Below are 25557 nucleotides of genomic sequence, written 5' to 3'. Positions count from 1 at the left end.
TGGGTTGCGTAATGTCAATTATGATTTGGAATATTTCAATTTAGCCAATTCCCATTCTTCCTTAATCCCGTTCACATCTACCAGATCAATGATACAATGAGATGGGAGTGGGTGGAAGTGTGTGTGTGTGTGTGTGTGTGTGTGGGGGGGGGGGTGGGCGGTGGTGTTTCGGGATTGATAAATAACACTGAAAAAGGAATGGTATTCGAGGTATTCAAAATATCCTTTTGATTCAAAATATCCTTTTGATCCATCGATCATGAATATCTCATATCGACCTTATTTTGTAAGTTACAAGTAATTTACCTGTCCAAAATTGGAAGGAAAAATCCTGCGCAGGCCCATTTTCATACCTCTAACTTAAGTGAACACTGTCCATCGAAGCATGATTTTTTTTTTAATTTTTTCATATCATATGAAAGGTTGGTCCTTTAGCTTTCCATACATATAGACATTTTTTCATAAAATTATATATGCTCAATTTGGCAACCATTTCAAAAGTGTTACGTTTTTTTTGAGACACACGGTATACGCATTGCTTTTTGAATATACATGTATATTTATGAAAGAAATAAATATCAATGTTATAAACTGTATTCTGATGGAAAAAAATGCTTTCTACCAACTTAGCAAATAATTTATTGTAATTTGAGAGAAAAAATGTATCAGCTATATTAACGCAAGAAACAAAATGTTTAAAGTAGATATTAACCTTGAGGAGAAATTATGATATTACACATGCTATTCGTTTTTTCTTCTTTAATAATGGAAAAGAAAACACATATTTAGCTCAGATTTTATATCCACCTGAAAACAATTTACACCACATAGTGTATTTTGGATCTTGTTCATTTTTACCAGAGCTATCTTAGATATTTCCAGAGTTTTTTAATTGAGTTTTCTCCAAGCATAATCACTCACTACTCCCATATATATCATTTTCACTGCTTAGTGTTGTGTAGCACACAGTCAAAAAACGCGGAGACCGCCGCCACACAGTCAAAGAAGCGGGGGTGCGCCGTCAACAATGGAGCAGGCGGATAGAGAGACCCTACAGAGGAACAACAATGCCCTCTCAAATGACATGGACTTTGAAAGCGTGGCCTCGGGCCTTGTCGCCCGAGGCATCTTTGAAGAACAGTACAAAGAGTGGTTAGACGTAAGTTAAATTCCATATGTCCATGATATTCATTTGTACCAATCAAACACAAATTGGCAAGCCTGAGACATCTCTTTTACGGATCTCTCCAATTTTCTGTGTATAAAACGATCGTTTTCATTCTCTGTCGAGAATATTTTCCATTCGCTTTTATATAATAGTAACATGACTAATATAAGCTAATTCATCACCAAAAGCCAAGAAAATGGAAATTTATGACAATTTCAGTTTAGAGCGATATTTGGAGAGATGCTCAAAAGTTACAGCTTAGAGTTGCCAATTCGCCTTTGATCGATTACAACTTTAACAATTCATATCTTGCAAAATGTGTATCAATATTTTGTCAAACATTTTTTTTTTACTCTAATTTTCTGCTCTCATTCAAACAAACGTATATCCGTCTGTGGACTTTCCCTTTAATTGTTTAACATATTCTTTTTCAATGTTTTTTCAAACAAGACAAATTTCTATGGGTTTGCATCAAATAAAATATGAGAGCAGTGTTGATATTGTTATAGAGCTAAAGGTATTTGTTGTGCTTTTCATAATTCAATTTGTACCTTAGAGCAACATTGAAACTCCCAGTTGTTTGTTGCTTGCCAAATTTATGTTTGATGATAGTGAGATTATATGTTAATTCAAAGATGTCTTTAAGTGCGTATCGATCAACTGTGTTTTAGTTAGTTAACTTTTACAACAAAACACCATTAATAGTCCCAATTAATTTGATTGCCAACTTTCCGTTTGATGATGAGATAAATGTGAACGGTTAAATCAAAGACATTCTATTGGTAATGTTTGGACATATAAAATGATATTCCACTTTACTGTAATACAGAAATATATATATATTTTAAAAGCAAATCTCTCTCCTTATATTGATTATTAAAGTCACGGCTCAACCAGAGGGAGAAGAATATGTTGCTCTTAATGGAGATAGAGACGAGGGGTCCGAGGGCCTTCACTAGCCTAGTAGATTCCCTGATCGAGGCCAACCAAGAACATTTAGCAGAGTTGCTAGGATACGTACCGTCGTCTGGAAGTTCACAGGGCCAGATGGGCCAGGCACAGGCTAAGACAGCTCATGAGAACAGACCGGCTCCATTTGGTCAACCAACCCAGCAAGTGCCCGAGGGTAATTCATAGATTAAAACTTTAAAGTTCTGGATTGATTTATACATACATTTGACAACAGGAATTAATGCTTATTAGATAAGAACACTGTTAACAAGATTATTCAACCATTTTTCTTGTATTAGGCATATCAAAGTCTCTTCTTTTTCTTCCTCTTCTTCTTCTACTACTATTTCTTCTACTTCTTTTTCTTCTCCTTCTTTTTCTCATTCTTCATCTCCTTCTTCTTCTTCTCCCACATAATATTTGATATAGTGCGCTTTGGTCGGTTTTTAACTAGTAAACTGCATAATAAAAGAAATTTTTTACTTATTTTTTCCTTGCGGTTCAAACAGGCTTCACATTTTTCTGTACCATGTAGGACATGGAACGCTTTAAACAACAATAAACACACCCATATGGGAGGATGAATGACCATACACCATGAACTTTGCCTATTATTGATCATGTTATTATTTTCATCTTTATTTTAGGTTGGCCTCCCAGAGATAGCAATGGTGACTACAGCTCAACTCAGATGGGTGTCTTAACCTCGTATTCACAAATGGATAGTGATACGGTAAGTCAGTGGGTGGATCAATTCTTCTGAATAATTTCTAAAATAAATTATTTTTACCCCAATTTATTGAATGATTTTGACAATGATTTATTCCTATTAGATCTAGATAATAGTTTAAATTCTCAGATTTTATTGAATGACAATTGGGGAGTGTTTGTTTTGCGTGACTGCTAAAGCATATGTGTGCTACTATGCTAATCAACTACGGGACCTACGTCCTTAAGTCATAACTAACAGTAATGGGGATTAATGTCCCATAAAAGGGAACTAATATAGCACATCGACACGGTTTTGATCTTGGGGGCTCACAGTAACGAGGCCATTGCTTAGCCAATGAATCATGACTGTACGCAGCGGGCGCTAGGGTACGTCGACGCCCCCACAAAAACAAAATAACAACAAATAAAATGCAACAAAATTTTCAATAATTAATTGCATGTTCCCCCAGTCCCCAACAGGAAAAATTCCTCTGTAGGGCCATGCATTATGGTTCAAGGCATGCCCACATAGAAGATTGTTTATGTTTGGGGTCGGGGCAAAATGCAATGAATTAATGAAAATTTGTTGCATTTTCTTTGTTTTGTTTTTTTTTTTTGTGGGGGCGTCGACATACCCTAGCGCCCGCTGCGTTCAGTCATGATTCATTTGCTAAGCAATGGCCTCGTTACTGTGAGCCCCCAGGATCAAAACCGTGTCGATGTTCTATAGTGCCCTTTTATGAAGTATTAATCCCCATTACTGTCAGTTATGACTTAAGGACGTAGGCCACCTAGTTGATTAGCATTGTAGCACACACATGCTTTAGCAGTCACGCAAAACAAACACTCCCCAATTGTCATTCAATAAAATCTGATAATGTATACTATTATCTAGATCTATTAGGAATAAATCATTGTCAAAATCATTCAATAAATTGGGGTAAAAATAATTATTCCACCATTATGACCATGTACGTAGCTCTCCGAATCCCTCAGCGCTCGTGGAAATCTATCTTGACGGCATGGGATCAACTATTGTTTCGGGGAATTAAGGCGATTCCGATGTAATTACCCATGCACATCTTTAATATTGTTTGTTCTCGACAAAAATTCTAACAGATGTGTTCATCAACGCGACATCTGTCGGTCTTTCAAATGCTGCACAAATGTTTATGAATCTGGTCATAAGAATGACCCATGTGTAAACTCTGATGAAGAATATAAAAAAACAGCAACAAATTTGGTGTTAAGCCTCAGCAAAACATCTCGGATAAAGGAATGGGCGTCAATCCGAACGTGAGCATGGGGGGGGGGGCACAATTACATTTCAACTTTACAGTTACATTCAAAGTTATACCACGTTATTATGTTCCTAAACACACACTCTCTACATATATTTCTGTTTCACGCCATTAACTTTCATTGGTGTCCGGTTCATTCATTGTCTTTTTTATCAGCGTTTAAAAGTAAAGGTTTATCGAATTTTAACTTTTTACCACATTCTTTCTTTTCATGTACGGCATCTACCTATTTCTATCAAAAAAGTATAACAATGTATAAACATTAACAGTTTGGCTTTATCCCAAGAAATGTTTGCATTTTGTAATTAAGTAGATTTTAGAAACCAAAAGTATCTGAATAATTATGAAGCCGTCTTTATTGCTGCTGACTTAATTGTCAAGACTAGGAGCAGCATCACCAAACAATGTGTGTAGATCAGAGTATAACGCATCTCTGTAGAAAATTTGAAAGAAATCTGTCAAGAAATGTGGCAGTTAGAGCGCACAAAAGACAGCCACCAAAATATGACCTTTGACCCTATAACAGACGGAACACAGGTGGGAGCATCGCAAAACACTAAAGATGTGTAGATTGTACTAAGACACACCTCCATAAAAAATTGGAAAAAAATCCGTCATGAAATATGACCTGCAGAGCGCACATTAGACACCCATCAAAATATGACCTTTTGACCCTATAGAAGACGGAACACTGGGGCAGCATCACCAACGGTTGTAGGTGTTTAGATTGTACCAAGATACACCTCCCAACAAAATTAGAAAGAAATCCGTTTAGGAATGATGCAGTTAGACCGCAAACTAGAATGCCAAGAAGAAATCTATCAAAATATGACCCCATAAAAGACAAAACACTGAAGGCAGCATCACCAAAATCTATAGGCTTGTAGAATAAACCAAGATACACCTTTGCTACAGATTTGAACAAAATCCCTTGAAAAATGTGGCCTATAGAGCACACATAAATAATCCAAACAAATATGGCCTTTTAACCTATACAGTATACGGAACACTGGGGGCAGCATCACTAAAAGTTAAAGATGTGTAGATTATACAAAGATACACCTCCATACAAAATTGGAAAGAAATCCGTCAAGGAATGATGCAGTTAGACTGCACACTAGAGTGCACACAAGTCATCTATCAGAATATAACCCTTGCCCCTATAAAAGACGGAACACTAGAGGCAGCATCACCAAAATCTATAGGCTTGTTGATTATACCAAGATACACCTTCGTTCAAAATTTGATCGAATTTACTTGGGAAATGTGGCCCATAGAGCGCGCACATACCATCCACAAAAATATGGCCTTTTACCCTATAGAAGACGGAACACTGGGGGCAGCATCACGAAAAGTTATAGGTGTTGAGATATACCACGATACACCTCCATTCAAAATTTGAAAGAAATCGGTCAATGAATGTGGCAGTTAGAGCGCACACAAGAATATGACGCGGCGGACGCGGCTGAGTAACGCTGCTGAATCCAAACTATCCCACCGGCATACTGCCGGGGGATACAATAATGTTGAGCATCTTCTTTGTGTCTGAGTGAGTAGGGATAAATTACTCTCTCTCTCTCTGTTGTCGTGGATTTGCGATTGGATGGCCCCAACTGTGTCACTTGAAGCATCAGTTGCTATTCTGAATTCCTTCCCAAAGTCTTGGTAGGCGAGGAGTAGTGGACTGACCAGTGCCATTTTCAGCTGGGTGTAGGCTGAAACCCAGTTCTAGACTTTTGCCGTGTTGGCAGGGTCAGGTAAAGACGTCTATTTGTTGTGATGCAGTGGGCAGGGTATAAGCGACTTCTTTGCTAAAGAACTGACATTTACCAGGCTTGAGTTTCAGTCCAGCCATGCGGAAACGTCTGCTGAAGGACTTCTGCTAGGCTCTTCAGATGTTCATTAAAATCCCTGCCGATCACACTGCAGTCATCAAGGTAAATGAGACATGTTGACCAATGCAGGCCATGAAGGGCTACCTTCATTGGCTCATTAGATTCTGGAAGGTCATTGGTGCATTTACAAGTCCGAATGGCATCACATTAAAGTGATAGAGGCTGGTTTCCTGTCGCAAATGCAGTTTTCTAGTGGTCATGTGGATGGAGGGAGACCTGCCGCTAACCACAGGAAAGGTCCATCACACTGAAGAAGGATGATGAATTCAAGGCATCTTAGAAGTCACCTTATCTCGGAATAGAGTGGTTGGTGAAATAGAAGCTTGATGTTGACAAATGAAATCCCAGCCTAGGATGAGTGGGTGACTTATAATTTTGGTTACATGGAATCGTTGTTGAATGCTTTTGTGGCCCAGACGGAGGGTGAGTGATGCACGTCCCACTATGTCGATACTCTCTCTCTTGTTACAGAAGTTGCTGTGCATATGTAGAGGATTGTGTGAATCGTCCCTCTCTGAGTATGGGGTATACCAGACCAAAATTGATTTTTGATGAGTGAAATGAGAGCACCAATATCAAGGTAGGCCATGGTGTAATTGCATTCTACGGTGACCTGTGCGTAATGGAGAATCTCATTCTTGGAGTGAATTTAGACTTGTTTACGTGGCTGTATAGATGTTGGTGGGTACCCCTTGTCACCAACTAGTAATCGTTTCCTTTTTGTGAGAGGTTGTTTTACTTCATTACTTTACATCACCACTAGCGGTAAATATACAAGCAACATTTAAAAATTGCAATGGGCATCCAACATTGTCCCGAACGTGTTATGTAGGGTAATTCTCACCGTGACGTCACCGTTATCGCATGTGTTTTATCGCTGTCATTTCACTTTGTGAGTGGGTTATGGAAACGGTGTCAAAATTGCATTTAATTTATTCCCCACACCAGTAAGGGCTTAAAAAGTACTTTACCCATTTTTTTTAAGGTTCTCATCAATCTGTAGAGGTATAATTTACCTATTTTCTTCTCATTTCTGTGAACCTTCTCTTTAAAAAAAAATCACTGGGTGCCGACTTGTTACAAACGCTGCACTCTAGATAAAAGATAAAAGATTGATTTATTCAATACCCGTAACCTTTACTCGAATTTGTACTGATTTCACATATTAAAAATAATAATCTTTAAATAACACAAAGAGGGAACAAAAACAGATCCAAGTAAAATACTAGACATGCAATCGTGTCACAACGATGTGCAATGACGCACGTGTTTCTACGGTTCAAACGAAATAGCTTCTCTCGGACTATCCAGAGCAATTTAAAAGAAGTATGTAGCTTCTGTGAAAGTGGAGATAGGTAGGGCGAAAGAAAGGCCACCAAAACGGCCCGAGACGGACATAATGGCGCCTGGACGGTCACGCATGAGGGCTTCCGGGGAACGAAGAATACGGTGACCTTGAAGGGATGCTAGAGACTATGTCTACTAAGTTTGAAGGGAATTGGAATAGAGGAAGAAACCTAGAAATGGCTGGCAAGCACTGCATGCAAAACCAATGGGATTTGCTGCATGGTGACGCGTGCTATGGCACAAACAGCCGCCCATAATAGCATAATCATGCAGAGTATAAAATGGCGTCTTAATTGGCCCCCTTGACGATTTCCAAAAATCCGGCTTCGAGGTGCACTGCGTATTGCAATTCGAAAGATTTCTGCAAAATTTTAATGAAAAAAAAAGGACGGAAAGGGGCGAAAAGCAGTCTGAAAAATGACTTCATAGCCGATACGTGTTATAACTTGGCGGAAACTCAGCAGAATTTGTATAGCGACCCTTGTGCAAACGAAATTTACTGAAATATTTCTGTGATAACACCATTGTCATATGTGTGCAATGCATTGCAAGCATTTAACGGGCTGTTACGCATAGTAAATTCATCATTTGGGGCAATAATTTTGTGCTGACGTCATCAAATTTTACAAAACTTAGCGGGAAGTTGTCATTTGGAGGGCAATTTTCTCAAATTTGGTCAATGTAAGGGTATATAATTTTGTTTTTGGCTGAAAAGGGCATATCTTCAAGTATCTAAATCCAAGAAAGGGTACGGGTTGAGCCAGAAACGATAGAGATATGGCCACAGAAAGAAAGCCAGTTCCCAGAAATTTAGAGGGCGCTATTTATTTTTTGCACATTTATTGGAGCGTGAAATTTAGCATGGCTATGTGCAATTATGATACTGCAAGAAATTGAGACGAAACGGAAATGGTATGAGAAAGTTATGGCAATTTTTTTTTATTTTTAGAGGTCCATTTTTCAAAAAATGTATAGATTTATCACGGAGTTGGTTTCGGATCTGAATTTGCAGTGCGAAGATGGCATTTTGAAGGTCAGGTTATGCGTCGCAGATGAAAGAACATATCTTGTACTATTTAGAGGAATTTGTTAGAACTCTGTAGGATCTAGGATAGTGGAGATAGGAAGGAAGGAAGAAAGAAAGGCCTTACAACGGACCAGAAACGGACAAAATGGCGCCAGGACGGTTATGCATGAGTGATTTCGAAATCGAAGAATGTAGTGTCCTTGATTAGATGCTAAAGACTATGCCTATGAAATTGGAAAGAAAACGGATATGAGGAAAAGGCATAACTAATATATACAAGCACTACGTGCAAAATGAATGCAACTAGTTTCTGACGAAAACAAGGAAAACACGGAGAAGAAGAAGGCAGTTGAGATAGGTAGGGCAAAAGAAAGGTCATCAAAACGGCCCGAAACGGACAAAATGGCGCCTGGACGGGTGTGCATGATTGATTCCGGAGAACGAAGATTACAGTGACCTTGATGGTATGCTAGCGACTACGCCTACGAAGTTTGAAAGAAATTGGGATTGGGGAAAGAACCTAGAAAGGGCTGGCAAGCACTGCGTACGTGCAAAACCGATGGGATTCGGGTGCATGCTGAACACGTGATGACGCGTGCTGTGGCACTAACGGCCGTCCATACTTACATAAACATGCAGAGTATAAAATGGCGGGGGGGGGGGTTTGGGGTGCTAAAGAAGCAACCAAAAAAAAAGTTCCTCCCCCCCCCCCCCCCCCCCCCCCCCTCCCTAAGCCACTGAACGAAATATCTGACGACGTTAGTTTCCAATTTCCGGGGCCAAAAAAAAAATAATAAAAAAAAATAAATTGCTCATCTGATCGCGATTAAATGCCTTAGAACCCCTGACCTTCCGGGGGCTCTGCCCCCTGGATTTCACCTATGGCCTAAAGTCAGGCACCTGGATGCTCATCTGACGGTAATTTAATGCCTAAAATCCCTTGACTTCCGGTGCCTCTGTCCCCTGGACCCCACCTAGGACCCTATTAAAGGCGGACGACTGGATGCTAATCTAACGGTAATTTAATGCTTAAAACCCCTAAGCTTCTGGGGTCTTGGCCCCCTGGACCTCACGCCAATTAGTGTCCTGCCAGTGTCACAAATAAGGTATCAAAATATGTTCATCTGACCGTAATTAAATGCATAAAAACCCTAATTTTCCGGGGCTCCGCCCACTAGACCCCACGCCAATTAGTGACATGCCAGTGTCACAAATACGGTATAATTATGCTCATCTGACGTAATTAAATGCCTAAAGCCCTGAGCTTCCGGGGCTCTCCCCTGAACCCAACCATTGCCCTAAGGCGGCCCCTGGAAGCTCATCTTTTTTTATTATTTTTAATTTGGTTTTATTTCCACATTAAAGATAAACTTGAGTTCTGGTAACAAAAAGAAAATTAATTCTCACAGAATCAAACGAAACTTACACTGAATGTTCAAGATTACAAATAAATGTCATTTGCCAAACAATTTTGGTAGAAAATGTATACTGGCTGAGTAATGAGCATAGAAAGATAAGGAAATCAAGGTGTACTAACCCCGACACCATTTGTGTTGTACCATATACATCTTTCTATGTATAGTGCTTGTAACTTTACCATATCTGGGCCACATTTCTTATAATTTTGATGATTCCAGAACCTTGCAGTACATACCAATACATGTATGCTAGATGATCAACATTTTTTGATCGATTCCACACCGTTTCTTTCACAATGCAATCGCATGACCAGTACTCAACTTTATCTTTAACTGCATATGAAAAGAATTTACAAACTAGTAAGGCATATACAAGGTAACAAAACATGTACATAATATTTGATTGAAACAACAGTAAAAAAAAACGATGTAATGGCAAGTCATTAAATACATATGATGCTAACAATAATCTGCAGTAATAATGAAACCTTGGAAGCATTCTGCTTGTAATAAAGGTTCCCTTTACATAATACATTTGTTACATAATATTTAAAACAAAAAACAAAACAAAAGAACAAAAACGTGTGTGTGGTGCAGCCAGCCACAAGTGTTGGTAATACCGATGGTCTCTATCATGATGACCTTAAACATTTTCATACTGGAGTAGAAGTTTATGTTTCAAGTGATATTTAAAAGTAATTAAACTTGGCAGCTGTTTGAGCGAAATGTCTAAGGAGTTCCAGTACACAGGACCAGTATAAATCGAAGAAAAAAAAATTAGTAAAGTTCTCAGTTTGTGTAAGTGAAAAAAGGAAGACTGTCGGGTTGAATAATTATGAAGTTGTTGATTCTTTTGGAATATCGACGTGATGGCACGAGGAAGTTCGTTAGAATTTAATCGAAACATAAAACAGCCTCAACAAAAATTATACAGGTCATGAACTTTCAATATTTTATTTTCTAAAAAATAAACTATTAGTGTGGCTTAACCTATTAGTGTGGCAGATTATTCGTATGACGCGTTTTTGAAGTATCAATAATTTGTCCAACTGGTAATTAAACGAATTCCCCCATGCAAGTATGCCATAGTTAAGATAAGGCAAGATAAGCGTCGAGTACAAACTTTTCAAAATATACTTAGGAAAAGACACTTTTAATTTATTGATTATTCCAATGTTCCTTGATATAGTTTTACTTAAATATAAGCTGTGTTCTTTCCAAGAAACTTTATTGTTAATGATAAAACCAAGGAATTTTGACGAATCAACTAAGTTTATAATTGTTTCATTGATGTAAACATTGCCAGGCAATCCCGATATAGAGTTGCTGAAGAGCATACATTGAGTTTTATTTAAGTTCAAGGAGAGTTTGTTAGCACAAATCCACTCTTCAACAAGTTTTATTTCAAGATTTACGGTTTCAAGTAGTGTATTGGGGTTTTTGTGTGAGAAAAACACAAAAGAATCATCAGCAAATAATATAAACGGCAAAACATTGGATGAGTTTTGAAAGTCATTCATATACAATATGAATAGAAGAGGCCCCAGAAGGGATCCTTGTGGCACTCCACAAATTAACTGTTGAAAGGCTGAGTCTGCTCCATTCATGGATACGTATTGTTTCCTACCCCTGGGGTAGCTTCCAAACCACTCCAAGGCCCTTCCACGTATACCATAGTGTGAAAGTTTGTATAGTAGAATTTGATGGTCGATTGTGTCAAAGGCCTTGGAGAGGTCCAGAAACATCCCAAGGGTATGAGAGTGATCATCAATTGCAGAAGTAACATGATTAATGAAATGTAAAATAGCATGAACAGTCAAATATTTTTGTCTGAAGCCAAACTGTGAGTAGGAGAATATATTATTACTCACTAAACAGCTACTGTACGATCATAGATGAGTTTTTCTAACACTTTAGAGATGGCAGACAGGAGAGATGTGGGCCTGTAATTACATGAATCTCAGGGTAACCCTTTTTAAAATCGGAACATTTTTGCAAGTTTCATGGCGTCGGGAACCGCACCCTGGGACATGGAAAGATTAAATTTGTGTTCTAGGGGAACAACTATTTCGTGTATAATATTTTTCAATAAAAAGTTACTGACTTCATCATGACCCGCACTTCTTTTTTCTTTGAAATTTTTAACAAGTTTTAGAATTTCAAATGAGTTGGTTGGACTAAAAAATATAGAATTCTGATTTTTGTTCTTCAAAAAAGAATGAAAGGGTTTTTCGACAACAGGAATTTTCTTGACAAGATTGGGTAAAATGTTTGAGAAGTAATCATTAAAGTGATTAGCAATAGATTCTTCATCATTGATGGTTTTATTATCCTCTCGGATTTGTTTTATGTTTTGTTTCCCACTTTTTTGTTCAATGCCTCATTAATAACTCCCCATGTTTCCTTTATGTTGGATTTCTTTTTTTTTAAACTGGGTACAATAATATCTCTGTTTCTCTAATCGCATCATCTTTGTCAATGTGTTTTTATGTTTAACATATTTTTCACGCAGTTTAGGTTTGGGATTCGCACGAAATTTATAATACATGTTATTTTTCCTATGAATTGATCTTAATAAAGATTTAGAGACCCAAGGATTACGTGGTTCGTGTCTATAACTAGAAAATTTGCATCTAGAGGAATACATTCGTCAAGAGCTATTTTTAGAACGTGGATAAAATTGTTGTAAGACACATTTACATCAGTATGAGCCAAAACTTCTGCCCAATCAATAGATCCCAGCTTTCCCTTCAATTTATCAATTTTGGAGGATGTAAATTTACTTACTATTTTTGACGGGGGAGGTGATTTAGCAAGATTAAATAAACTTTGAATTTTACAATAAACTGGACAGTGATCTGATATGTCGGACAGTATGATGCCAGATTCAGTTTGTAAATGATCAACATTTACAAAATATTATCGATGAGAGTACACGAATGAGTGGATAACCGCGTGGGTTTTGATATTACTGGAACAAAAGAAGACGAAAGTAAGGTATCCAGAAAATCATGAGAGAACTGATTATCATTACATTTTAACAAACCAACGTTGAAATCTCCCATAATCATGATGCAATGTTTATTTTGAAGAAGGGAGTGAACAAGTAAATGCTGTATTTCAACTAAGAAGTCGTTGTGATTTGAAGAAGGGGGCGATAAATAGTACCAACTACCATATTTTACTTGTTTTGTAAGACTATTTCGATAAAGACCACTTCCATTGCCAGATTCATTAGCCCGAATTCACAAAGGAGGTTTGTTGACAAACCTCCTTTGTTTCGCCAAACCTCCTTTTGTTCTTTGCAAACCAGGTTTGTAAAAAACGCGTAAAAACGCGTCATAAGACGTACGAAAACATTGCATCGAATTTACTATTGAGGATATCTGAAATACGTTTCTCATAACGTTCGTCAGATGAGGAAGTTAAATCAAGACTATGCAAACTGTGAAATAATATGTCTAAATCAATATCACTTGTTTCAGCAAAAGGTAAGTCAGTCATCATTACGTTCACAAAAGTGTAGGAATATCAATACATTGCAAAAAGTGGTAGTAATTAAACACGGCTGGCTTGCTACAAACAACAAACACGGGGGGGGGGGGGGGGGGAGGACAAACCCAAAAAGAAAAAACAAAGACAATTAAATTTACTACATTTGTCGTCCATTTGAGGACTACAATGTGCATCCTCAAAATAGGTAGCGATTTCAGTTTAGGTTTAACCTGCTTAGGTCCTGAATTCAAAGTAGAAGAACAGTAAGAGAAAGTACGAATAAAGGCTGTTTGCTTACGTAAATTTAAGTTAATTAACATATTAAATTAGTATAAATAAAGATGGAAGAAGAAAGAGAGGGAGAGAGGGAGAGAGAGAAAGAACGAGTCTTTTCTTTTCACAGAAGAGGAGACCTCTCGGTGCCCAACATAACCTATAACGTGATACTTTAATGCTATGGTCACATTACCCAAAAGTAGCCTGCTCGGCGGCCGAGCGGCGAGTTTTTAGCCAATTTTGCCCGGCCACCGAGCGGCGGCCGGCCAGGCACTGCTCGTTTTTAAGGCATCGCTCGGTCGCTGCTGAAGTTTTAGCGCTGAGTTAAAATTCGGGCGGCGCCTGCTCACTTTCACTCGCCGTCCAGCCTACGCTCGGTGGCCGGGCGGTCGCCGCCCAGGCGCCAACCTAATCGAGCGTTCACTGTCGAGCGATTTAGGTCAAAAATCGAAGCCGCTAGGTCAAAGCTGTCTAGCAGTCGCCGCTGGGAGATCAGTCGGTCACTGGGCGGCGAGTCTAAAAATCGGTCGGCAGCCTTTGACCTAGCGGCTTTGATTTTTGACCTAAATCGCTCGGCGGCGAACGCTCGATTAGTTCGGTGCCCGGGCGGCGACCGGCCGGGCGCCGAGCGTATTTTGGAGCCCCGCCGATCACTGGCCGGCCGCCAAGCAATATTTTTAAAATCAGCCGGCGGCCGGTGGGAGACTGCTCAGGAATCGGTGGGTCACCGGTCGGTCACTGCCGGGACACCGCGCGGAAATCGCGGAGATCTAAAATCGACCGGCGACCGACGGGAAATCGACAGGGCACCGCCCAGGCACCGCCCAGGCTTTACAGCCTGCTCGACTTCTTCATAAATCGGTGGGCGATGCCTAAATTCCAGCGGCGACCGGGCAGGCTACTAATACTTAATCGGGCGGTCGCCGCTCTGATTTGTGACCATAGCTTAAGGTGTATGGACCTGTACAACCAGAACATTAAGAAATTGCAGGATGGAATCAAGTACATGGTGCATGTACATGTATGTGAGCACAAAAGAATACCCAACTCTTCCCCCCCCCCCCCCAGCTCACAGACATACCAAGTCAAACAAAGCACCTGGAATTCAATGTCGATTACCGAAGAATGTCATTGACCATGATGTAGAAGAACCAGAAATATTTGAGATTCATAGGTGGCGGTCATACAATGAACTCTACATGACCTTTTACATGTTCAATACATCCTAATAATGGTGAAATCGATTATCAGGTAAAAAGGCTACATCAAGAAAAATGGTTTCTCTTCCTTTTCCTTCCCTATTATAAGGAAGTTTATGCTGTTTAGTTATCTTGATACATATAAAAAAAAAAGAAAAAAAAAAGAGTAAAGTAGTAGACGGTGGTGAAGTACAGACCTGTGACGGTCTGGTAGTGTCGACTGGACGGTGGTCGAGAGGTGGTGCGGAGCAATATATCAGAGTGGTGTCAACGTCAACGGGGCAGTATATCTCTGCCAAACGGATCCACGGCGAAATTTATACCGGACTTGGAAAACCTGCCTGAGGAGGCATCCTGACAAGATAAACTGCTGGGAAGAATTCGACAGGAACCGGTTTCGTTACAATATGCTCATCTGACGATAATTTAATGTATAAAACCCCTGTGCTGGGATATACGAGAGATTCGCCGGAAAATAACGATGTTTTAATGAATTTGAATATGAATTTATTAACAACAACGTAACACAACGTTACAAAATGTATTCAAGTGGGTAATAAAAATAACATGTCGTATACATAATCATGCACATGGGTTACAATGAAAAAGACAATATCCATAGTTGAACCATACAAATTAGTTAATCATAGATCATGTCATATCAAACCTGTGAATTAGCTATAACTTTATAATACGTAGAGATTTGTGGCTGGAATTGAAATTCACAGAGTTCCAATAACGTATAAGTGATTCAAATAAAGAATATATTTAAACTTAAAAACTTAAAATGTTGTTAAAGGGAGAACCAAAAGTTAGCACGAGTGCCAGTCGGGATTGGTTCTCCGAGTTTCTAAAACTGTATGCAAAGTCATATTAACATTTATTTTGTCTTAATATCATATTATTTGATCCTTATGATTCATCTCTCCTTAGGAGTTTAATTCTGAGATTTTGACGAAATGATGATCTTGTTTTTTCTTCTCTTATATTTATGGGCAAATTATTCCACAGCTTTGCTTCAATTGAAAAAATTGAAAAAAGTCCCACGTGTCTTACTACATTTAGGTAATCGTAGCATTATGTTCTCTCCCTCTTGTTCTATACATGTGATTCATTAAAACAAAGTAATCCATTAACGAATGTGGTAGATGTCCTTTCTGCAGATCATATGCAAACGTCGATACTGAATGCTCGAACAGATTATGCACATATAATACCCGTAGACGTACGAACAGTGCCTTTGAACTTGTTCTAAATTGGGGAAATGTTATCACACGCATGGCCATTTTCTGTGCCAATAGTATGCAATTTAAATGACTTTTATAGCAACTTCCCCAAACTTCAATACCATAAAGTATGTGCGGCTGGATAAAGGATTTATACAAGAGCATGAGAATGTGCTTAGGCACATAGTGCCTCAATTTAAACAGCAGTCCAATCTTCCTCCGTATACACTTATTAACGTTATGAATTTGCTCCTTCCACATCAAGGTTTCATCAATTTGAATTCCTACGAAAGATGCTACACTGACTTTATCTATCCCTGTATCACTGAGTTTTAAAATACCTCTAATTTCACATGATTTCCTTTGTCCCTTAATAAGCATATAATTTGTTTTCTTTAAGTTTATTGTCAACTTGTTAACAAAACACCATTTTTGGACTTCCAAAAATTTGATATTTACTTCATTCATATCTTTCCGTCTTTTCGTCTTTTATCAAAAGTATGAAATAGGTTTGAATCATCAGCAAATAATCTAAATTCAAAATATTTAGTAGAAGATGGTAAATCATTAATATATAATAGAAACAAAGTGGGCCCGAGGACTGAACCTTGAGGGACACCATATGTTATCCTTCTCCTACTTGATATTATTTCCTTGTCCATATAATGATGTCACTATATGGACCAATACTGCCCAAGCGGACGACATCCCATAAAGAATGAACATAATTGTAAAGCTATTATTTGTCAAATTATAATGAGTTTAGTGAGATTGTAACCTTCTCTCTATCTCCTCTCCACTTTCCTAAAGCTGTTTGAATGTATTATGAAATGTCTATGTATTATCTGATTGTTATACTCATTGTATGTTTTCCGATTGGTCAAATAAATAATAATAACAATATAAATGTAATGGCATGTCAAACCATTCAAAAGGGGATATGACCCGATTCTCATAACTAAAATATTTTGCTTGTAAATACACTGGATATGGGTTAATTAACAATCAAAGAAACCAGACTTTCAAATTGAAAAACCCCCGGAATGATATTAAGGACGACATTTGTTCCCTCTGAAACGCCGAACATACCGCGGTGTGTCCAGCTGAATGGCGTCTTATTTTGTTTACAAGCGACAGATTCCTTTATTTTTGTATCGCTCCATTTGTCATCAAAATAAAACCATCCGCGGGGTTTAGAGTGAGGCAATAGATTATACATTTAGCCTGACGGTAGTGAAGTAAGAGAAAGAACTCGAGAGAGGATGAAAACACAGGCACTGAAAATGTGTGAGATGTCATGGGACATCGTCTGCTTGTGCAAATCATGTCCATACTGTGATCTCACACATCTCAGCAGCGTTCGGAGAGCTCTTCAGGTGCTATGTCGGGGCTGTATTTAAGCGTTTTGTAATTTGTAATAATCATTACTTCGAATATTTCCAAGCATTGAATTTTGATAACCTTGTCGAATCAAAGTTTCAACTTTGCAATATTGAAAATAAAGTTAGTTTTTAAAGGTAATATGTCCCTTTTGCAGCCAACCTCAAATGCTGTAGAACTTTGCAATAATTATGAATATGTCATGTATGTCCTATCTGTGAAATTTAAACGTTAGCAGTGTCCTCATATTTAAATTATGCAAGGAAACCTGTTTACTTGCTAGACTTCACTGTCAGACACTATTGAGTGACTGACTGGCTTTTTTTCTTCTTTGCTAATAACATACATGAAACGAGTTGTAAAGGGTACATGAGCATTTGTCTACATCAATAACCCACTTCTTGTGATGGCCAAGATTAAACTGATTGATTAGCCCGGATAGCACAAGTGACCCAGATCATCCCCATATGGGCTTGCTGCCTGGGAAAAAGGGAAAAGGGGAAGAAACGGGCAGGAAAAAAGGGAAGGGGGAAGATAAAAGGAAGAAAAACAAGAGAAAGAGAGACATATATTCCAGCATTTCCTTAATGGAACTGATATGAAGGGGCGATGATTTTGGACATTAGTATGACTTATAAGATAGTTCACTAGTTGATATGTTGTTTCCGTCACCCTTTTTGAAATTCACGTCATTGTATCTTTATTTGTTTGTTTTTTCACTCATTTTATTTCCTGATATTTCCTTTAAAAAAATCAAAACGCGCTAAAAGTTACAGTCGTGTATTTGTTTAACTCTTTTATTTGGGGCTTTATTGCCAAGGAAAAATTATCAACCAATTCCTCAATATAAAGAACTCTTAAAGGTAAAGGAAAGCATCTGAGCAAGAATATCACATGACTTTTGGCCAGTTCAATCTGAAGTGATTTTTAAAGCTATGTGGGGTTGATGATGCGTTTTTTTCTTCATAATGCAAGTAAAGTAATAAAATATTGTATCATTAAAGAGAAAGACGGTTTTGTTCAAATGGCAGCTTGTAGGAGACGAAACTTTCAGTTTGTTCCCATATTCATACTCAGTATCTATTTTGTTTTATTGATTTCATCCATTTCTTTGTTTTTTTATATCCCTACATGTAAAACATTTGAAGAGTTATTTTCCGAAAGGAGCAAAATCTTTTGATAGCAAATGTAGATAATGATATACATTTTCCTCTAATTACCTTGAACAAAATTATTAACCTAAATTACGAGAGAAATTATGAACAAATGCATCTTTTAGTAACAATTTTTATAGACACCTGAACAAAACCGGGTAAACAAAGTGTTCTATCTTAAGTTACACACACGGATCTAGTGTCTCTTGAAAATAAGCTCTTTGTATATACATAAACAAGCAATACAACAGAATACTCCAGTTCGATATTTTGGAGAAAGATTATTATATCACAACTTATTTTTGTTTTATTGAAAAGCTGATGTAGGCATATATATTGTATTCAAACGTAACAGGCATAAGAAAGTTAAGGTGTTTTTGAAGGTTAGAATTTTATTAAGTTTGAAGTTTTGTTTATAACACCCTTCCAATAATAATGCACCTTTTAAGACTGGTTATAGTTTTTGAAGAAAAAATGGTGCTCTGGTCAGGGCCTTTGGGGAATATTATGGTTATATTTTAGAGCGTATCTGGTATGATAAGTATATTGTTTAGTAGTTGGAACGTAAGTTTTATATTATGTGTTTAAGAAACAGACCATAAGGCGGCCCTCTCGGTGGGTAGAGGGGGCACAGTGCCCCCTACTTTTTTACGCACCCCAAAAATGCCCCTTTTTACACAGGAAAAGTGCCCCTTTTTAAATAGGAATAGTGCCCCTTTTACTTTGAAAAGTGCCCCTATTATAAGTAAAAGTGCCCCTTCATCTTTTCAACTATAATAAGTGCCCTTTTATTTGGTAGTGTGCTCTTTTTCCTTCGACAAGTTCCCATTTTTCTTTGCAATAAGTGTCTCATAAGTGCCCTTTCTCTGGTAAATGACCCTAATTTTCAGGTACGAGAAGTTACTCATTTTCACTTCAGATAAGTGCCCCCTTCACCTCCTATAAATGCCCCTTTAAAATCATTTTCTTTCAAGTAGTGAACATTTTCCTTTCTCATAAGTGTCCCTTTTTCATTCACATAAGTGCCCCTTTTCATATTTGATCATTGCCCCTTTTCAGGTGCGATAAGTGCCTCTTTTCACCTCTGATAATTTTCCTTTTAACAATGATACGTGCCCCTTTTTGGTTCTAGTATGGGACCTATCCCCTTTTCATAAGTGCCCTTTTTCAACTTTTATAAATGCCCCTATAAAAAATCTGATAGGAGCCCATTTTTGGTGAAGAAGGAGATAATGGAAGTTTGTTGTTTGGTAGTTGGAACGTAAGTTTTATATAATGTTTTTAAGAAATAGACAGTTTGTATGAGATCAGGAGTGGAAATTTTCTGTCATTTTGAGAACCAAATTTTGCATCAGTGATATTCTGTTTCATTGGAATTAAGTTTCCCGCAGAGAGGATTCAGTTGGTTTAATTAAAAAAGGAAGAGAGTCAAATGAAGAACCAAAAGCAATATGTCTTTAATTTACTAATGAGAACTGTTTTTTTGAGATCTCCTTACACAGAATATTGGAATGGGGTTTTTCACGATAAATGTTGCTGGAGACATCAATATTCATGAAAATAAAGTATGTTTCTATCACCAGGAAATACAGAATTTTCTGTCTACATGAACCTTTCCTGGTTGATTATTAATGCATTTGCCCACTGGTAACATAATACTTTCACAAGTTGATATCCCTCACCATTGCATATTTTTTTGGTATATTCTAAAATTCGTTTAAAAATAGATGATATCAGTCTGGTAGGCCAACACTGCAGGCAAGAATCAGAACTAAATAGCATGTTATTAATTTCATTACCACTCTTATATTCTCTGAAATGTTATCTTAATTGAGGGTGACTTGAAAAAAAGTAATAACTTGGAAGGGAGGGGGTGCAACCTGCCACACGCTTCTACCTCTTGGTTGCTTTGATCCATTGCCGAAAATATTTTTGCACCTATCATCCCCCCCCCCCCCCCCCAACCACGGATACAAATCGACACCCCTGGCTGTCCAAATGAAGATTTAGATCTTGAACTGTAAATGTTACTCTAAATACAGTGCGCATGTAATATTATAAAAATTCTGCAGAAAAAAAATCATTGATATCATCACAATATCTGTACCAGATCCTGTTATTTTTACTTGAAATAGGCTTATACTTTTTTGTAAAACATCCTTAGAGAAAATATATTGCCTAATCATCATAGAGCACTTTAATGCTTCCACTTCAAATAGTAAAGTTAAAAAATAGAATTGTCTATACTGATTGAGATGACATGTATGCAATAAATTTCCCTTTTTTCAATAAAATATGCACAATCAAGAAATATTCAAATTCAAACACATGAATAGCAATGAGTGATCTTAATACCTGTTAAGCCCCCATCACACCAAACTAGTTCACTACGTTCTGGAACCGTCCTAGAAAATCGTAAAACGGGTTGTGGTCGGGGCAGAATGTGTAAAAAAAAGTCTATAATACGATCCTATGTTCGTTCGTAAACAGTCCTCAATACGTCCATCTCGTTTGTTCCCCGTCCACAGCCAGTTCATATTAAGTTCAGATCGGGTAGATTATAGTCCAAGCCAGTCCGTAGTCAGTTTAAACCCATTATTAACTAGTTCTACCTCGTTCCCAATACGTCCAAACCCATTCTAATTAGTTCGCCACTTGTTCTAACTAGTTTTTAACCCGACCACCCCGTTTAGAGGCAGTTCAACTCTTTCTCATCTCGTTCTGAGTGCGTTTAAACGCGCTCCTAGAGCGTGTGCAATCCCGTCCTGACTCGGGAGTTATAAAAATCCAGAGCGTTCTCGCCATTCCTCATTCCCGTTCAACTTCAACGCTTTAGGCTTTGCAGATCAAGACGTTCGAGTCAAGCATCTATCACACCAAACTAGTTTTCACTACGTTCTGGAAAATGTTGCCAAACGGGCTCAAACTGTGTGTGAACGGAGTGAACGTATATTAGCAACTATTTACGATCTTTTTAAGGACTGGGCTCGGACTGGACTTGGACGGGAAGTGTGGTCTATAACTTTGAGCCTGTTCAAAATTCTCCCCGTCCTGCAATTGGACGGAGTGACAACGTACTTCAAACGAGATGGACGTACTACGAACGGAATTGCCGTACTTCGATCCTACTAGGAACATGTTTCCACGTGATGTGGTCGAGCATCAATGAGGAAGAACGCGCTCGGTTTGTATAGCCCTCGAACCAGGACGGGATTGCAAAGCACGATAGAAGCGCGTTCGAACGCACTAAGAACAAGATGTTGAACTGTCTCTGAACGGGGTGGTTGTGTTATAAACTAGTTAGAACAAGTTCCGAACTAGTAAAAATGGTTTGGACTGCTTGGAAATATCAAATTTATCCGATCTGAACTTGATATGAACTGACTGTGGACGGGAACAGACGAGTTCGACGTATTGTGGACTGTTAATGAACGAACTAGGATCGTATTAGAGACATTAGTCCAGTCCGAGCCCGTCTATAAAGTCCTTAAACAGGTCGCAAACAGTTGCTATGACGTTCAACTCCGTTCGCACACAGTTTGAGCCCGGTTGGCAACATTTTCGAGAACGTAGTGAGAACTAGTTTGGTGTGATGGGGGCTTTAGTAAGCTATGGGTAATAATATTAATTAATGAGTTTAATCTGAACTGATGTCTGATGAAAATGGACGAACCACGTCTGGAACCTCATTCATTGACAAATCTTCTACAAAAACTAAATCACTAGAATTACTATGAAGACGAGTAAGAAGTTACAAAAAAGGAAAGGTCTTTTGAAGCCTTCGCTTTAGCCTTGGATTTTTTCCCTCTACCTCCTTAACACACACCTCTTGAACAATGCAAGCAATTTCTGTAATCTTAACATCTCCCGACCCTTCTTGAACAATGCAAGCAATTTCTGTAATCTTAACACCTCCCGACCCTTCACCACTCTTACATCTACAATTTATTACAGAAATGATCATATACCATTTCTTCTCAAGCTTTTCTTCTCTGTCCTTCTTTGTGAGAAACCTTGTATAATTCCGGGAGCAGCTCAAGTGATATCTCACTTCCAAGGCGAAAGGGTCCTTTCTACGATTCTCTACCAGAATCTTCTCATCTTTGCGCATTTCTGCAGCAAGTACTACCTGTAGAATTTTTTTCACACTAAGTTAATTTCTCCTTTTTTCTTTTCCTTATAAAATGCTCATAAGCTGTTTTGTCTTTTCTACATGATACACTGTACTGGAAGAATATGCCGGGCTGAACACAATTGCTCATCTGGTTGCCTTGGTCGAAGTTGTTAGATTTTCGAAGGTGGCTTCTTTATCACTGATCACAAAAAGAGAAACAGAACCAAAAAATTATTATTGGTCCAAGCTTTACATGTAATAAGGAAATACTAGTACCCCATGTATATACAATTCGAACACATGTTCAGTCCCCTTCCTAAAAAAAGAATACATACATTTTATTGTGGACAAAATAATTTTTAAACATCTTAGTTAACAAGATTGAAAGCTGAATAATTGTTTCACAATGCTGACTTGCTAATGTGGCCAATTACTACCCGAGCTATGTTCTGAGTGGCATTACAATTAGCTGAATTAAAGTGTTCATTATTTTATAATGTCCACCCAATAATGTTTGTTCTAACTTTAATATATATCCATTTACCTTACGAGGTCAACAGTAAACAGTTTATCACCTTATCTTACATGTATGAGCACGGAGATTCAGCACTCGCAGTAACACAGAAGTGCATACAATGAATAAAACTGGGACAATTGCCAGGAGAGACAACAGCCACGATTTAATTTTCTTTTAAGTATTTTTTTCTACCAACAAGGCCGTGAGTGAAATTTATTGTATGATATATGTCCTTTACTGCCATTCAGATATCACCAATTGTAACTAAAGTGGAGCTTTTGAGTGAATTGTATTTTACAGTGATGTTGGAACATTTTAGAATCAATAGAGGTGGTCATGTTTCCACTTCTATTAATAATTATTGTTTATAAGACCCCAACGCCAACTCGCAAGCCAAACTTTTCTTTTTTTGCGTGCGTGTGAAAGTGTCTGCTTATTTAATCAGGGAGAGTGTAAGAGACTCTCCCTGGTTTAATCATAAAAATGCTTTTGAAATAGTTTTAAAATGACAGCGATAAATTACCTTTATGTCCTGATCTTTCTCGGTCCTTCCTGGCCCTCTCACCCTAGTTGTGTCGGTAAATCCCGATTATCTTGCTGCAGTAGCAGCACTGAACTCACATGGAAGCAGACACTGCATGCATATAAAGACTCAGAGTATAGGGACTGTGATTGGTCAATTGCACTCTGGGCTCTAAGACCCCAGCTGTGATTGGTCAATTTAGGAACAGCTATGACATCATCATTGCAGAATGGCCGCTACATACAGTAATTTTTGCAACTTTGTGAAAAATGTACATATTTGGAGATGGGGACATATGTCCCGTTGCTCTTTTAATGCCCTCATGGTTAAAAAGAAATGGCTGAAGTGTTCGGACAACTTCCATGATATATGTTTGTGTAGCCCCATGTACACATTAACATGTACAGTGCAAGTGGCTATCAGCAAGGATGAGTCGATATCTTATCATTTTGATGATTCCAAAACCTCACGTTGTACACATATTCTTGATATGCTTCATCATCAACTTTTTTACTTCCAGACAGTTTCTTTCACGATGCAATTGCATGATCAGAACTCAACTTTATCTTTAAAAAAATAATGACATGCCAAACATTGTCATCAAGGTCTCTAATGTTTAACTATATACATAGGTCTACAGAATGAAATCTAGACCTAGAGGTATAGCGCTCATCATCAACAACAAAAATTTCGAGACCATGGAAGTGAGGGCAGGAACAGACGTAGACTGTCGCAACTTAGAGAATGTCTTCAAACAGCTTGGCTTCGATGTAATTGTACACAATGATGTCAAAGGAGGGGTGAGTACATGATGTACAATGCTTAGGACCAACATCAACAGGGCCTTCTGTTGACAGCATCTATATGTCGGTACTGTATTTTTCAAAAGAGCTTGTCAAAATATTGCACCATTCCGCTGTCTTGTATTATATTTCATTATATTTGGTTAATGTAGAACATTGAACATGGATCACCTGTCAGCAGAGCATGTGTGGTACATCTGTAGGGTTTTAGGACGCCTACCTCCTGGACATCCACCACCGGATAACCCCTCCCAAGTCAACTATCCCCTAGGTTTGACTACCCCTTGGGACAACTACCCCCAGTAAACTACCCCTAGGACAGCTACCCCCTAGGACAACTACCCCCGGACAACTACCCCCGGACAACTACCCCTAGGACAACTACACTTACCCCCGGACCACTGCCATCCGAACAACTACCCCTACGACAACCATCCTCTAGGACAACTACCCCCGGAAAACTATCCTAGGGGTAGCTGTCCGGGGTAGTTGTCCGGGGGTAGTTGTCCTAGGGGGTAGTTGTCCTAGGGGGTAGTTGACTGGGGTGGTAATCCGGCGGTGGATGTCCAGGGGATAGGTGTCAGGATACGCATCTGTAGTAACACATTGTTTGTAATGCAGATATAGTCCCCTCCACCTCCGCCTCCTTGAGACCCCCCCCCCCCCCCCACGTTTTAGCATGTCCAAATTCATGTGTATACAGTTGTGGTTTAGGTACAAAAGGCGTAATTCTTATTATTATTTCATCAAACTTGTGTAGGTTATTCGGCAGGTGATTGAGCAGCTAAGAAAACACAACCACTCCCAGTTCGACTGCTTCATATTCACAATACTCACCCATGGGGAAGAGGGCAAAGTTTATGGCACTGACGGGTGTCTGGTGAGGATACAAGACATAATTGGTCGATTTAGTTCTGATCTATGTCCGACTTTGAATGGAAAGCCCAAGCTCTTCTTCGTACAAGCATGTCGAGGAGGTAAGTCAAAAGTCATATCCGCATCGTCATCTTTTAGTGTCCATTTTTTTCTATGTTGTTGGGTTGGACATTTCA

General features: G+C 38.5%; 1 protein-coding gene across 1 annotated transcript in view; it reads left to right on the top strand.

Annotated features, from left to right (window-relative positions):
- The first annotated feature begins 1027 nt into the window (after positions 1-1027).
- LOC100892193 (caspase-like) overlaps positions 1028-25557 on the top strand; it is a 39974-nt gene continuing 15444 nt past the window's right edge. Inside the window, exons 1-5 of the mRNA XM_030987448.1 lie at positions 1028-1159; positions 2051-2294; positions 2767-2852; positions 24335-24502; positions 25266-25507. Coding sequence (XP_030843308.1) covers positions 1028-1159; positions 2051-2294; positions 2767-2852; positions 24335-24502; positions 25266-25507 — 872 coding nt within the window. The remainder of the gene's footprint in view (positions 1160-2050; positions 2295-2766; positions 2853-24334; positions 24503-25265; positions 25508-25557) is intronic.

Source organism: Strongylocentrotus purpuratus, unplaced genomic scaffold (assembly GCF_000002235.5).
Source record: "Strongylocentrotus purpuratus isolate Spur 01 unplaced genomic scaffold, Spur_5.0 spur5_scaffold_16, whole genome shotgun sequence".
NCBI lineage: Eukaryota > Metazoa > Echinodermata > Echinoidea > Camarodonta > Strongylocentrotidae > Strongylocentrotus > Strongylocentrotus purpuratus.
Note: the sequence above shows the minus strand (reverse complement) of the source record. Positions and strands in the feature narration are given on the sequence as shown.